We start from the raw sequence: 16,837 nt of genomic DNA on the forward strand, positions 1-16,837 counted from the left end.
GTGTTGTGCAGTTTGTTTCAGTGCTATCTCTGACTAACTTGTCAATGGTCCTGACCATTTGTAAATTGTGCAGTTCGGATACCTGAATCTCAGACAGTTCAATTTCATCTCGCGCTTCAAAACCACTTTTATCTGCCAGAAATACAATATTCGATTAGGTGCCTCAGAATTGAGAGCCCTGACTAAGTTGTTCCAATCAGAACGAACGTTTCAGGAACAAAAGGCAGATAGCAAGAGTTTTGAAATTGGTTGTTGACAACAAGAGATAATTGATTGAGCGAAGCTGAGGGAAATATGTTGCATATTTTTTTTGTGCCTCAGTTATGCAGGACATGTTTCGTGGCACAATGTAGAATCAGAATTTTTTTGCATCTTATTATTTGAAAACCTAATATCAGCTTTTAATGTCACTGGCAACGGTCATATTACACTTCAAATCATTTAAATCTTTTCCAAACTAAGCAGACCGTCTGGTGCAGCAACATTCACAGGGAAAAGAGGAAGTTCTAGGTTGGAATCCAGTGACAGTGAATTGATGGCAATGCAATTCCTAGTTTTATTCCTCTGTAGTTCCCATAGAGTTTGAACAATTTGGAGCTGCTGTCAAAGCATTCTTCGATAAATTTGAAATGTTACTTTCATTGTACAAACATTCTGGAACAATCCCTGGTTGTTGGAAGGTGTTAATAACTAACATGGTTTATGTACTGTCAAAACAGGTGGGCTGTGTTGTCTGTGATAGTGTCAAGCTCATTGAGTTCAGGTCTGTTGTGATGTTGTAGTAGAGTCCCTGATTCTGTGCCAGGTGGCCTGTGTTCACTCACAACCTGTTGGAGAGGTATGTAACACAATCTCTTATCAGGTTACGTTAGTGCAAGAAAGCAGATTTACATGTTTGGGTGTTTGTTGGAATTCCACTCCCAGAGGCCAATGAAATCTATTCAATTGCCGTCCTGACTTGTGTCTCTTAGATATTAAACAGAATTTTGATGGTTAGCAGCTTTTTCCAGATCAATATTTGTTCACAAGCTTTTGGGCATCGCTAGATGGGGTTAATGGAGTAAGTGCTCAAAGAAATCCCAGCTTTTGACTTGCTGTTATGACAATATCATTTATAACTAATCCAGAATGAATCATTTTCAAAGCATATTTGATGAGATTATGCTTAGGCTGTTTTACTTTGTATTAAACTAGTGCTGTAGCTGAAATTGATTGTTCACTTCGGTGGGGGTTCCGCTGAATCCAACACTTGCAGCAGATGGTGATAGCTTTTCAGTTGGTCTTCAATTACTATTTCAGACCATCCAGTACCTCTGCTAAGAATTCTTTTTCCAACAGGAGTCAAGCCAACGTAATCACTGTTTATCTCAACAGGTGTGAGCTCTTGTGCCAAAAGCATGAAAACAATTTGGTGAAGAGGGGGGGCGGGGGTCTCTGGATGCGAAAGGTTAACCTTGCCTTCTCTCCACAGGAGCTGCTAGACCTGCTGAGTTTCTTCAGAAATTTCTGTCTTTATTTTGGTTTACTAGCATTTAAAGTTTGTTGTTTCATTGACAAAAGTTGTGTTCGATGAAACATGTTCTTCAGAGAAAAGATGCATTTGAACAAATTGCGAATGTTCAGAGATGTTAAATATCAGAGAATCTTTGAATTTGACCGCCCTGATCTCGAGCTGTAGTTTCACAAGTAACTATTATGAAGTAACAACACACTCCAGAGTGCAGTGGCTGCTGTAATTGCGTGGAAGTTATTTTGATCACTCAAATAGAGAATGTCAATGATCCCGTTACAAATAATCAACAGAAGGTTTTTATACAGCATGTGTGAAACAATTAATTTGTTGAAATATTTTAATAAAAAGTGTTCACCGTCAGTGCTAGCTTAATAAATGACACAATGATAGGAAGGTAGGAGCAAGAGGAGGGCACTCAGCCCCTCGAGCTGTTCCACCACTTACTTAGATCATGGAGCATCTGTGAGCTAAATCCACAGGTCTCCCTTTAGCTAAAACTCTTTAACACCTTTGATTAACAAGCAAAAACTATCCCAGATTTACTGATTCGACTGCCCGTAACAAAGGGAGACACCATTTCTGAAAGACATTCCTGTGAGTACTGTGCCACAATGAGGCTGGAATTAATTGCTCATGAAAGTAAACTTTAAATCTCTGACAATTTCCAATTGAAACATCCCAATCATCATATTTCTTTAATTTAACACTATACTTCCCTGGAATAAAGAAATATAATGTGTGATTGCCTTGCTAAAAATGAGGGAAGCTTCATTCCTATTATATGATTAAGAAATAGCTCTGTTCATTCAGTGAAAACACAGTCAAATCACACAAAAGGAAACCATGGCATCTTGTGTAGACACACAAGTGCCTCAAATAATTTTCAATTCTTCCAGTGGTTATTTGAATCTCTAGACAGGTGTGGAAGTGTCAGACTTTTTATATCGCATTGAGAAACCAGTTGTCATCAGTCTATTTGAATTGCTGAAGTTTGTGTGGTATCAGCACATTCACAGCGCTGTTAGGAAGTGAGTTGCATGGCTGTGATTGAGGAAGAAGAAACGAGCAGGGAACTAGTTGAGAGTCAAGTTAAAGTCTGATTTGGAGGAGAGCTTTCAGGTGAAGCATTTACATGCATGTGCGCCCTTATCCTCAAGGATCACAGTTTTGGAACATGCTGCCGAAGGGACATGTCAGCATGCAAAATGGAAGCTGAAGAAGGCCCCTCGGCCCCTCTCGAAGGCTATTCCATTCATGGGATCATCATTAATCTTGCTGCTCACCAGTCTTCCCAACACACCGATAACATAGAACCTGATTGTTTACTGTTCAGCCAAAGAATGGTGAACCTTTGGAATTCTCCACTACAGAAATTGATAAAGGACAAAACATTAAATGATTTCAATAAGGAGATAGATTCCTTCAATCCTTAAAAAATGCTATGGATATGTGGGAGAAAGGCAAACAGGGTACAATATTGGTTGAAAGCCATGAAAACATTGAATGGGGCATGGTTTGTAAGTTTGCACGTAACGCCGACATTGGTGGTATAATTGGCAGTGAAAGTTATCTAAACGTACAATGAGATCGTGATCAGCTGGGCCAATTGGCTGAGGAGTGGCAGATGGACTGTAATTTAAATGAATACGACGTCTTGCTTTTTGAGAAGTCAAATCAGGTCACAACTTACAGAGTTAATGGTAGGGCACTGGATAGTGATGTTAAACACAGGGCCCTGAGGGTCCAGACTCATAGAGTCTTACAGAGTTAATGGTAAGGCACTGGGTAGTGATGTTGAACACTGAGGACCCTGAGGGTTCAGACTCATCGATTCTTGAAAGCGTTGTCTCAAGTACCTAGCGTGTTGAAGGTGTTTGGCACATGTGCCTTCATTGGTCAGAGCACCGAGTGCAGGAGTTAGGGCTTCATGTTGTAACTGTCCAAAACATTGGAATGAACTGCCAGAGGAAGTGGTAAATGCAAAGATAGGTCCAACATTTAGAAGACATTTGAACAGCTCTAGGAACTGGATAGGTCTGGATGGATATGGGCCAAAGGCAGGCAAGTGGAATTAGATTAATTTGGGAACTCTGGTCAGCATGGATGTGCTGGACCAAGGGAACCGTTTCTGTGCTGTACGACTTTATGACCCACTGACTTTATGGTGGAGTAGGCTCAAAGTTGGAAGGTGGTGAGCAAGTGAGGGGCTAGATTGGGCATGTGGGAGAGTTTGGTCTGATAGGCTGAGGTGTTGGCTGGCTGCTGGGTAAGCTTGCATGCACTCTGTCTGGCAAGGTGGCATCAAGGTAAATGGTAATGGTCACAGGATAATTTGGTCGAATTGTGCTTGGTAGGTGAGGGGTAGTTTGAGCTGAAATGCAGGAGGTCTGTCTTTGCCAGGCTGGTTAGTTTAGAGGTGGGCAGGATGCCAGGCTGGTTAGTGTAGAGGTGGGCAGAGTGCCAGGATGTTTCGGGGGTGGAAGGTCACTGTAATGAAGTGACAGGTGGACGTGTTGTCAAAATGCAAAGCTCGAGTCTGGCAAAATGGTAGGTTGTAAAGGACAGATGCGAAAGGAGCTGGGTTGCAATGTGCACAGGTTGACTTGGGTAAGGTGAGAGGTCAGTGATTAAGGGCTGAGGTCATGTCTTGGGTAGTGGGCTTTTGTCAGAGGTTGTGAAAATGATGGTGCCAGATCCAGTCAGGGCCAGATTCACCATGGGCCAGGTGCAGGGCGGCAGGAGTGTAAATGAGTGAAAGGGATTGAGATCATATGTCCATCTGGAGTATAGAATATAGAACATTACGGTGCAGTACAGGCCCTTCAGCCCTCGATGTTGCGCTGACCTGTGGAACCATTCTGAAGCCTATCTATCCTACACGATTCCATTTTCATCCATATGTTTATCCAATGACCTTTTAAATGCCCTTAAAGTTGGCGAGTGTACTATTGTTGCAGGCAGTGTGTTCCATGGCCCTACTACTCTCTGAGTAAAGAAACAACCTCTGACATTTGTCATCTATGTCCTCTCCTGCTAGCCATCACTATTCAAGGAAAAGGACTTTCACTGTCCACCTCTGTTTATCTTTTATGTCTCAATTAAATCACCTCTCAACCTTCTTCTCTCAAATAAAATCAGCCTCAAGACCCTCATCCTTTCCTAATTAAACCTTCTCGCCATACCAAACAACATCTTGGTAAACCTCCTCTGAACTCTTCCAAAGCTTCCATATTCTTTCTATAATGTGGTGACCAGAACAGTACACAATACTCCCAAGTGCGGCCACATCAGAGTTTTGTACAGCGCAGCCTAACCTCGTGGTTCTGAAACTCAGTCCCTCTACCGATGAAAGCCAACACACTAAGTATGCCTTCTTAACAACTCCATCAAACTGGCTGGCAACTTTTAGGGATCTATGTACATGGACACCGAGATCTCTCTGCTCAGCGACACTACCAATATGGATTGCCTTGGATGTGTTTGGTGTGAAAGGGGTTGTGTGTTCCGGGCATGAATGGGTGTATAGCAGGGTAGGGTTTGTCAATGTGAGTGGGAATTTAGGTCTAGACAGAGTAAGTGCAGTGGTTAGTCTGAAAGATGAGGTTTGCTGGTGAACTGTGTGTCAGTTTGATAGTTGTTAAAGTTAAAGTTTACTTGTTCATTTCTCAAATCATATTTACGTAAATACTCAGCTGTAACACTCCAAAGTCTCTGAACCTTAATGGTCCTCCATTTTTCAGAGGCCTCCAAAATTCAGTTAATTGTAAATAAGAAGTTTCCACTTCCAGCCAATTGGCATGAGTTCAACCCTGACAGCCATCCTCGCCGTCCCAGTGCTCAGCTCCTGCCTGTGCTGCTGCTGCAGTGACCTTCCTCCCAGAGAGAACATTCTGCCTTTCATTGATAAGTAGGGAAGGCTCACTGGACCTGATTTCCAAGTATGGGAACGGCAAACACGGGGGGACACAACTTTAAAGTGAGGGGAGATAGGTATAAGACAGATGTCAAAGGTAGTTTCTTTACTCATTGAGTAATAAGGGTATGGAATGCTTTGCCTGCAACGGTAGTAGGTTCGCCAAGTTTAAGTACATTTAATTCGTCATTGGGCTAACATATGGACGTACATGGGATAGTGTAGGTGGGATGGGCTTCAGATTAGTATGACAGGGCAGCGCAATATCGAGGGCCGAAGGGCCTGTACTGCACTGTAATGTTCTATGTTCTATGATTCACTCTGACTTCTCTCCGGGGGTACTGCCAGCTGTTGGGTATTTCCAGCAGCACGGTACCTAGTGGGGCGGCACGCCGGTTCCGTGGTTAGTGCTGCTGCCTCACTGTGCTAGGGACTCGGGTTCCATTCCAGCCTCGGGTGACTGTCTGTGTGGAGTTGGCACTTTCTCCCCATGTCTGTGTGCGTTTCCTCCCACACTCCAAAGATGTGCAAGCTGGGGGAATTGCAAATGTTGTGTTCAGTGATTGGGAGGTTAGGTGCATTTGTCAGGGTTAACTGTAGCATAATAGGGTCGGGGAATGGGTCTGGATGCGTTACTTTTCAGAGGGTGGATGTGGACTTGTTGGGCCAAATGGCCTGTTTGCACACAGTGTAGAATTTCGATGAATCTGCATTTCCTTGGTTTGTAGTTTGTGAAACTTCTCTGCTCTTCACAGCAATCCAGTGAAAGTGTCAGTTGGTGAGATCTTCAAACAGTTACTGGCGTGGGATCAGGATGTTCTTCTTCCTAAATTATATGGCAATGGTCAAGGTCGAGGGCATGTTTCTAAAGAGGGAACCAATGATCATGATCAGCAAATGGTAGGAAACAAAAATAAACCCCAGTTATGCTGTCGACTTCAGCGGGAGCATTCTGGCAAACGTTTACAGCTGAGGATACATTTGAGTAACTGATAAGGTCAAATTAACAGAAACTAACATGCTCAATTGGTCATTCTATTGTAGAGACACCATCTACCCTCACGCTTTATGGCCTGGTCTCCTCCTGTCAGGAGCACAACACCGGTTCTGTGATCTTTGGTTGTTTGGCGATGGACTATTCCCCTGACGTCACCAAGGTAACCTGGAAGAAAGGTAGGGAGCTAATCACGACTGGATTGAAGACTTACCCATCAGTGAGAAACAAGAAGGGAACCTACACCCTGAGCAGCCAGTTAACCGTGCCCGGGTCAGCGGTAGATTGCCCCAGCAAAATCTCCTGTGAGGTTCAACACAGCGGGACACACAAGAGCAAAGAAATGCCATGTCCAGGTAAGTGTTGTGGGAACTGAGATAAACAGATCATCTGTGATTAATATGAATAAGGCATTATTTATAACCGTTTTCACAGACTCACCTTATACAGCACAGGAAAAAGGCCCTTTGATCCACCCAATTCACGCCTATCAATAACAGCCACCTAACTATTCCAGTCTCATGTGCCAGCCTTGTGTGACTTGCTCTTGCAAGGATACTTCATACTTATTATGAGGGGCTCAGTCTCTACATGACTTATAGGTGCTGATCTCCAGGCTAACACCACCCTCTGTTTGATTTTGTTTTCCCCTGAGATCCACTTGGAACCTCCTGGCCTTACCTTCACCCTGTGCCCCTGAGGCATTGATTTCTCCATCAAGGAGAAAGGTTTCATCCAGTTTACCCTGTCTATGCCTAAAATAATTCTAGATATCATGATAATCTTCTCCCTAATTCTCCTCTGCTCCAAGGAAAACCCCTGTCTATCTAAACTAGTTTGATAACTAAAACCCTCCAACATAGGCAAGACCCTGGAAAATCTCATCAATACTGCCTTCAGTGCAATCACATTTCTTCGATAACATGCACACAACGCTTCAGTATGGCCTAACCAGTGTTTTATTAAGTTCCAGTATCATCTCACCACTCTTCATTGTCAATGTCTAGGCTAATAAAAGCAAATATCCTCCCACTTTCTTAGCCTCTTTATCCAGACGACACAGTACTATAGGGGATCGGTGGGTACATGCACCAAAGATCCTCAGGCCTTTCCAGGGTTCCACCATTCAAAACGTCATACCTCACAGATTCTTCTGCCGAATTACATCACCTTACATTTATTCAGAATAAATTCCATTTGCAACTTTTCTCTTCACATACAACCAACCCTTTTATATCCTCCTGCAATCTAAAGCCATTATGCTTATGACTTACCAACATGACAGTTTTCATTTAATCTGTGAATTCACTGGTTAATCCTCCTAAATTTGTGTCTCAATCATTGGTATGTAAGAGAAATAGCACGGAAATCAACACCAATCCCTACAGAACACCAGGAGACATAGATTTTCAGTCACGCAGACACCCGATGACTATTAACCCCTGCTCCCATCACTCAGACAGTTCTCGATCCAATCTGTCAAATTAACTCGGATCCCATTGGCTCTGATTATTGCTATCATCTGGACATCGAGTTATCTCTATGAAAACTACTATCAAATTGTTACACATGACTTCCTCTCAATAAAACCGTGCTGAAAATTGTTGATTTATCTTCCAAATGAAGACTAATTTCACTTCTCAATAGTTTCCTTACCACTGAGACGAGCTTGACAGATCTGTGTTTTCATTATTTATCCCTTCCTTCGTCCTGCATAACAGTGCAACGTTGGCTGATCTACACTCACTTGGCACAACTGCTGTGGCCAGACAGGAATTCTAAATTATTGTCAGCAACCCAACTATTTCATCCTTTGCATCGCTCAGCCGCTTGGTATACTTTTCATCTGCCCTGGAAATATAACCAATTTTCATTCAGCAAGACAACACAGAACATCACGTCATGTGTCCTAATTTCTGAAAGTACATCACAACACCCCTCCATGATTTCTGTCCCCACATTGTCACTCTTACTAGTGAACACTGACACAACACATTCGTTTTGACCACAAACTAATCCTCCGGCTCCACTCCAATAATAACACCTAATGGTTATTACTGTTTCCCGAATAATTCTTTTATTATGAATGAGCCTGCAACTTTTAAAAATATTTTCCTTTATTTTGACTGCTATTATTTTCTCATGGTCCCTTTTGCTCTTCTAATTCCTTTGTCTTTCAAACTCCCCCTTGCACGTTCTGTACTCCATATTAGTTTCTATTGTTTTGAGATTCCAGTATAGACCGGAAGCCTCCTTTGTTTCTCTTTATCTCACCCTCCATGCCCTTTGGTGTCCAGAGCCCACTGCATTCTTGGTCCCACGCAGTGGCTTCCTGGGAAATGTCCTCCCTGTGATTTTCCTATCTCTTTCTTAAATGTGTCACACTGCTCGAACTCAGATTTACCAATAAGTGTCAGCTTCCAGTCATGTCATTACCTGATCTTACTACAATTGTCCTTCCCCTTTTCAGAACTTTGGGCCAATTTATATTCCTTTGCAGTACAATCTGAAATCCAACTGATTTACGATCACTGTCTGCAAAGTGCTCCACCATTGATGTTTTATCCACTGGGTCAACTTCATTCCCTAAAGTTAAGTTCAGGTTCACCCCTCTCTTGCAAGGTCTGGATTAAAATTCTCTGTATTAAACACATACTTTGTTCAAATATTCTCCTGGAGGCATTTTCAGAATTGTGCTCCCTCTAAATGTTTGACAAAATGAATATCCAAGCCTATGCTGAGGAACTGAAAAACCTCTTTTCTCATTCCCCTATTTAATTTACATGTCTCTGAAATTTGCCCATGTATTTGCACTTGGTCTTTTGGACCAAACGTAAGGTCTATCGTGCTCTCCCAATAGTTATGTTTGCTGTGTTTTGGTTTTGAAGTACTGTCCATTTGCCTTTGTTCAAGGAAATATCCATGATTTCATTTCTCTTTACAGCCTAAAATACTCTTGTCATAATTGCAACAGAAACAACATTCTGTACCGCACACCCCCGCCCCCATCATTTTCTATCTTTCCCTGTCTCGCCTAAAGGCACTAAATCCTGGAATATTGAATAGCCGCTCCGGCCCGGCTCTCAATATGTCTCCGTGACAGCAACGGCATCATATCTTCATTTATGCCAGTAATTCGTCTGCCTTGTTCATCAGACTCTGTCATTAAAATGAATACCATCCAACGTTGCTATCTCCCTTCTGATGTTACCGGCCTATAGTTTCTGTGCCTCATTGACTCCCTTGCTGTGTCCTCTAAGTTTAGCCTTTCACATTGTCCTGCTGATCTTTCTGTGTGGATCCCAGCTTCTCCAGCACTCTGCACAATTATGATTCTTGAATCCATTAACCACAAGAAACCTTGATATATGAGAACTGATTGTATTTGTTATGAAATTCGTTGGATAATGTATGCGATGTGTTTCCTAAAGGTCCAGATATTCTCCAACCAACTCTTCTCCTAACTGTGAGCTCCAGTGAAGAAATCGCAAGCAGCAAGTTTGCAACCGTCGTCTGTTCAATCATCGAGTTCCATCCGAAGTCAATCTCCGTGAGTTGGTTGAAAAATGGCCGACCCTTGGATTCTGGCTTCTTCACGTCTCCTGTGTGTGAGGCAAACGGGAACTTCTCGGTGACGAGTCGGCTGATTGTCCCTTATGGTGAATGGTTCAACAGCGCGGTCTACACCTGTCAGGTCACTCATGGAGAGAACACTCAAAGTAAAAACATCACCACACTCCAGGGTAAGAGACACAGACTGAGAGAGCTACCAATCATTCTGAACTCGGATGTGAATCAAACACACTAATTTATCAGGCGTAGTAAACAGCACGGTACAGCTTCTCGTTTCCCAACATGCCACGTATCTCATTTCAGTTTGAGTGTTACATTAGCATTGCTCATAATTCAACCTTTAGGCAAGTCAGAAAAGCATGTTTCCTCTCTGCTGAAGATAGATATATAGACAGTGAGCTTTGTTAAATAGTTTGTTGCCTGACCATGCTGGGAGAGGCATTCAGAGTGCTGAATGCTTGCCTGGTAGCTGCTTCAAGGATAAGTTTGGGGTGGAGGGGAATATTGGATAGATATCTGATTGAAACATAGAAAATACTGAGAGACTGAGGTCGAGTGAATGTGGAATAGATGCTTTGACTGGTAGGCGAGACTAGAACCCAAGGGCACAGTCTCAGGGTCAAAGGGGCACCGTTTAGAACTGAGATGGGGAGGGTTTCTTCAGCCAGAGGGTGATGAGTCTGTGGAACATGTTGCTGCAGAGGGCTGTGGGGGCCAGGTCATTGTGTGTACTCAAGCCAGAGATAGATCGGCTCTTGTTTAGTACGGGGAGAAGGCAGGAGAATTACTTTAGCCTGAAATGTCGATTTTCCTGCTCGTCGGATGCTGCCTGACCTGCTGTGCTTTTCCAGCATCATTCTGATCTAAACTCTGGATTTGCCGAACAGCCTTATTCTGATCCTCTATCAAATTGACGTGGTTAACATATGCAGTGACCCTTACTTGAAAATAAATCAAAATGCGTTCAATGCTTCATTCCCTGCTCAGGAATGACCTGTTGGTTGGACATTGTACGACATCGATTTTTATCTGGTACTGAGCTCTTTAACTTCATTTATGGGATCAGACCACAGACCAAGTGGCTATCACATTTGATGAACTGGGATAAATGTGATCTCACTGAGCTTCTTTAAGATGCTCTCTGTAATTACTGGATGAGGCAGGAGAATAAATTCTGGTGGGAATGCTACAATAGGGATGAATGAACTCGGAACTCGAGACAGGCTGATTTCGCCTGTTTGGGGTGGCGATGTTTACACAGTGAGTAGTGGATGTCTATAAAATTAGTGACATTTCCATCGCGTTTGTAGATTAATTTAAGACGCTTTTGTTTGTTTTTTTTTTCTCTCCTGCTCTATGAAGAAATTAAAAAAATGCAGCTTGGTAAATTAAGTGAAAGTACAGACCAGTTATGAACTAACTGAAGGAGGGAAAGACCTAAGAACATGGGTGTCCTTCTCGATATCCAATGCTGTACTCAATGTCTTGTTTTCAGATCTATTCCAAACACAGCCCACGAGGAACAATGACATAAATTAGAGAATGACATCACACAAATATCGCAAAGTATTTTTAATCATGTTAAATATAATGAACAGAATTTCCATGGCTGTTCACTGCTCCTGTAACACTTTAGAACTCTGAAAAGAGAATATTTATTATTTATTATAATCTGTCCAAAATTTGGGATGTGATTTGGCAGTCAGTGTGACCAGCAGCACTTGCACCTCAAGGTTATGAACATGGAAATGAACTAATTATATTCAGATTACTCTTGTCACAAGTATCAATAGATGGTCTTAAGTGAGAGACAAATTCTGAAAGAAAGGTCATTCCATGGGTTACATGATGGTATCTTCGATGATTTTACTTTTTTCACAGGTTTCACTTGTTACAAAGCCAGTGTTCTTTCGGAATAATTACGCAGGATATGTCATAGGTAATCACAAATGTTTCACAGATCAAAATACATCAACAATAGTCAGCATCGTGTCAGCAATAGTTGGAGTTGCCATTTTGAAGGTGGTGTCTTCACCCTGTGAAGGATTAATCTCAAGATTGGCTGTTTGTATCAGAAAGGGTCATTTTTCATTGACTTTGATTTTTGTTTCATAGAAGATACCGAGTGCCACCCTAACACCGTTAAAATCCTCCCACCGCCAGTAGAACAAGTCTTACTGGAGGCGACGGTGACGTTAACCTGCGTTGTGTCCAATCTTCCTTCTGGAGTCAATGTGACCTGGAGACAAGAAAAGAAGTCTCTGAAATCAGAGATTGCTGACCAGCCTGGACAGAATCCCGACAGCGTGATCAGCAAATTAGACATTTCTACTGAAGCCTGGCTGACTGGCGTTACTTTTGAATGTGTGGTGTACCATCAGAATCTACCGACTCCGCTGAGAGACTCCATCCACAAGGAGAAAGGTGAGCGGTGAGATTAAAGCACAAAGGATCCCATGTGTAATCCAGATCCAGTTACATCAATGGCAGGCTTTGATTGGAAATGAACCAACACCGTTGGGAGCATTAATGATGCATCTGAAGGCAGGATAGCTAAGTAGCTGATTAAGGAAAAGTTGGACCAAAGGATATTGTATTCTGATTAAGTCAGATAAGGTGTGCAGAAGCCTGAGTTGTGATGCCACCATCAGCAATAACAATTGGACAGAATGCCCTCGTTGTGGGCTGGAAACATGGAGGCAACTTTCACATTAAACTTTCCTTTTTTTTAATGAACAGTATGCGTACCATTCTGCTCCTTTAGAAAACGAAAGTAAATAAATCCCAAATTAAACAAGGCGTATTTTAATATTTAGTGAAATTGTGATATTGGTTCAGGATTTTTTTGGTTGATTCATATTTGTCTAAAATATTCTGCAGTGATTAATCCGCTGGAGCCAGCAGTGTCGGTCCTCCTGCCACCAACAGAAGAAATCTCCGCTCAGAGGTTTCTCTCCCTCACCTGTTTAGTGAGAGGTTTCTCCCCCCGAGAGATCTTCGTCAAGTGGACAAACAATGACAAGCCGGTGAATCCCAGTAACTACAAGAACACCGAGGTGATGGCGGAGAGTGACAACACCTCCTTCTTCATGTACAGCCTGTTATCCATTACAGCGGAGGAGTGGGCCAGCGGTGCTTCTTACTCCTGTGTGGTGGGACATGAAGCGATTCCATTGAAGATCATCAACAGAACAGTCGATAAATCCAGCGGTAAACCGAGTTTTGTAAACATTTCACTTGCACTGATGGACACTGTTAATTCATGTCAATAAAAATCTCAAAGTTGCATTTAATAATTCAACAGAAGTAATGAAGTGTTTCTTTTCTTCCAGTTGTGAGTTAAATACTGAATTAGTTGTTTCTCACTCTGACTTACATTCCACCTTGTAGTTAAAGTGGATTATTAACAGGTCTAGGATGAGTGTCTTGTGCAGTTAATGTTCTCTGCTCAGATACACCCTGGGTCAGAGACAGAGTAAAGCTCACTCATTGCAGGATTCCACCAAGTACCTTATTCATCCTAAATCCCTCTGTGACAAAATCTGACAATGTCCATTTTATGTCAAGGGTAGGGCACGAGTTTTGAACTCGGTGTTTTTGATTCCCCCCATTTGACATTCTTACAAAATTCATGTCAGTTTTAAACTGCCAAATTGCACCAATTGGAAATGTAAATTTAAGACACTTTAAAATTAAATTTGATTGGAACATACCAATCGTAAAGTGTGCAAAACAGTTTGAATGTAACCTTTGTTTCTGGGGAACTGCCAGGGATCTTGCGCCAGAGCATGAGTTGACAGAATGTATCTTCACTTTCACACCAAAGAGAATCAACAGATAAGTTGTTGTGGAGCAGAGGGGAGGGGAACGATGAATGGTCTGTCCTCTTGCTCCCTGTGCAGAGTTTTCATGGTGCATGTCCTCTGTAATGTAACCCAGTTGATAACAGGGACAGTCAGCTACTTGCTTACTGTCCAAAGATTTAACATTTCCATGCAAAACAATACCTTTGAAGCATGTTAGACACGCTTGGCTCTGTTAACAAATGATTAACATTGATTCCCATAATCCAAAACTGGTGTTGGCATCGTCGCAGTCTGAATTCCATAGTTTTGTCTCAGTTTTCTGGAACACATGGGATCAATTCTGGTATTCGAATACCTGATATCATTTTGTTTCACATACAGAACACAAGAAGACATTTTCTAATAAACATATTCAGAAATTTTATCTCTGGGGCAGTGGGGATTTGAGCTCACGCCTTTTCTCTCAGAGACAGAAGTTCTATCACTGCAACAGAAGAGTTGCTCATAAAACGCTTATCTCTCCACGAAGATGGGAAATGTTTCCTGCAACACCAAGGTCAACTCTAATTATGGGCAATGCATTAAAATTAGAACAATAAATTAGAATAATGAAAATTGCAGTCGGGTATAAGAACAGACACAGAGAGATGATCGCAAATACACACGTAATGACACATATACGGGCTCTCACCTAAAGACACATACTTATGTGCACACTCAAATGTGCATATAGATAAGATGTCACACACGCGTACTCGCACAGAGCCACACGTACAAGTGGTACTTGAACACTCACCTAAGCTCATACAAAAACTCACATACACCGAAAGAAAATCATTTGCACAAATGAACAGGGATACTCACACATAACCATGAGAAACATCGACACACGGTAACACACAAATGGGTATGAATACATATACATTCATACAGCACAATGCGTACAGACATACACACATGAACACACAGATACAAATTCCGAAAAATGTCCTCCCACATGTCAACTCACACAGGCACGTAAGTGCACAGAGATAAACATTAATATCATTATTTTCCCATTTTCAGAATCACAAACATACGATGACAGAGGCAGCTTAATTAGTTATTTTTTAAATCACATTGGTCAGCATGTATACAATATCACACGAACACACAAATTCAGAGTCTCACATGCAGACACACAAGTGCATAGATGAACAAATAGAGGGGCGTTTATTAAATAAGGATAATGGGCACAAGGATCAGCAAGCATCCACAAACAATAGCACAAACAAGCTTATCAGGAGATGGTTTGGGAAAGATTGCCACACAAGCAAACATCATCATATAAATATAAACATCCATCAAAACATAACATTGCATGCTAACATTTATTAAGCATAAACATGAAAATAACCCATTGTAGGTGTGATCTGAAACAGACACATAAGCACACATTTTAGATAGCACTAATGAAAAGTGAACACTCACAAAGACATTACAAGATAAGCATAGGCAGCAACGAAGTGGCATATTAGCATGATGATGCTTACACAATGTGAAAAGACCAAACTTTAGGTGCACAAACACATGAGCACACCAGCAGTAAAGGAACAGGAATATGTTTATTCATGCACAGACTCCATCATGGGCTAGAGTGAAGTAAGAGACTCTTATAACCACATACACAAACATTAAAGGAAAACCAAACACACCAAGCAGTAGATCAAATAAATTAAGGGACACACGTACAAAAACGTATTCCTAAATATACAGATCTTACAAACAAATATATAAAGCAATGTCCTGACTGTGATGTCACTTATATTCATTATTTGCCAAGCAATTGGTCACCAATACAAAAGATGAGAATCACATTTGAAGTTTTATTCAGTGATCGCCACAATTTTCAACTAAAGTGCTGTCACAGCCTATATTTAAAATATAATGATATAATTAAAATCATCATTCGTAATAAGCATTCCTCAAATAATAATATCCCTAAATAATAGATGAAAAGAAAAATAATTTAAAACGTTCTGATATGGACAATGAAGAAAGAACATGTGCAGTTGGTATTTGTAATTTCTTGCTGAGAGTCAATAATGCACTAATAGATACAGATAAGAATCACACTTGAGAAATCCCTGACTGCTTTATGAAGATGTAATGGTCTCCAATTACATGACTTGGATGCAGATAGATCGATCTGGATCAATAAACAATCTAAATGCGTTCTCTCGGCTTTATATTCATAGATTCAATAGATCGCACTTGGATTGAAGACTATGAGGATGATAACAGCAACATCTGGACAACTGCTTCCATGTTCATCACCTTGTTCTTCCTGAGTATTTTCTACAGCGCTGCCGTCACTCTGGTGAAGGTGGGAATAATCACATCTTTCTCACGCCAAGCAGCCCAATATGTTTTGTGAAATCTCTAAGTGTGCCATTGAATAAAACATAAATCTGCAAGTCCCTGATCATAAATATCTGTGTCATTGCTTTCTCTCTCTTTTCCAGGTTAAGTGAATGAGTTGTGGACCCCTTTGATTTTCCTGATCTGCTTATCAAGGTCTCTGAATTCCCAATCTCCAATCTGTCCTGTTGCTGACTCTAACAGTGAGATGACTTCAGTTTATCAGCGTGTAACTGAGACAATTATTGATGGATTTTCCTTTTTACTTTGATATCTTTGAGATGGTTGTGATTGGAAGAAGTTGTAGCTTCCCAGTTGTTTGAAGCCCGTTTGTTTTGTTTTTATTTGTTCCTTACTCAGAATGGTTGCCTACCCTTTCTGACGAGCCTTTGTATTCCCTTTCTTGTGACTGTTACTGATGTACAGAAAATTCCCAGCTCACAGCGCATGTGTTCTCGTCTCAATGTGGCATCCAGCCATTATATTCACTTCTGTTAGCTTTTACATCAACCTTTTGGATAAAAATGCTTTCTGAAATGGTTAATAAATCTCGAATGAATATGCACTAACCTTGAGTTTGCTTAATTCTTTCTTCAAGGCCAGTCAGTAATAATACATTTTCCCACATCCTACTCCTT

At 41.4% G+C, this 16,837-nt stretch overlaps 1 gene segment (V, D, J or C); it reads left to right on the plus strand.

The window, feature by feature from the left end:
• The first annotated feature begins 6,479 nt into the window (after nucleotides 1-6,479).
• LOC148139876 (Ig heavy chain C region, membrane-bound form-like) lies at nucleotides 6,480-16,483 on the plus strand. The segment is given in 6 exon segments: nucleotides 6,480-6,776; nucleotides 9,852-10,163; nucleotides 12,109-12,417; nucleotides 12,874-13,203; nucleotides 16,037-16,164; nucleotides 16,304-16,483. Coding segments are annotated over 6 exon segments (1,308 nt in total).
• Nucleotides 16,484-16,837: the final 354 nt, after the last annotated feature.

The sequence above is a fragment of the Chiloscyllium plagiosum genome, unplaced genomic scaffold (genome assembly GCF_037043375.1).
Source record: "Chiloscyllium plagiosum isolate Xiang-an unplaced genomic scaffold, Cpla_swu_hap1 HiC_scaffold_37, whole genome shotgun sequence".
In the NCBI taxonomy this organism is placed as follows: domain Eukaryota; kingdom Metazoa; phylum Chordata; class Chondrichthyes; order Orectolobiformes; family Hemiscylliidae; genus Chiloscyllium; species Chiloscyllium plagiosum.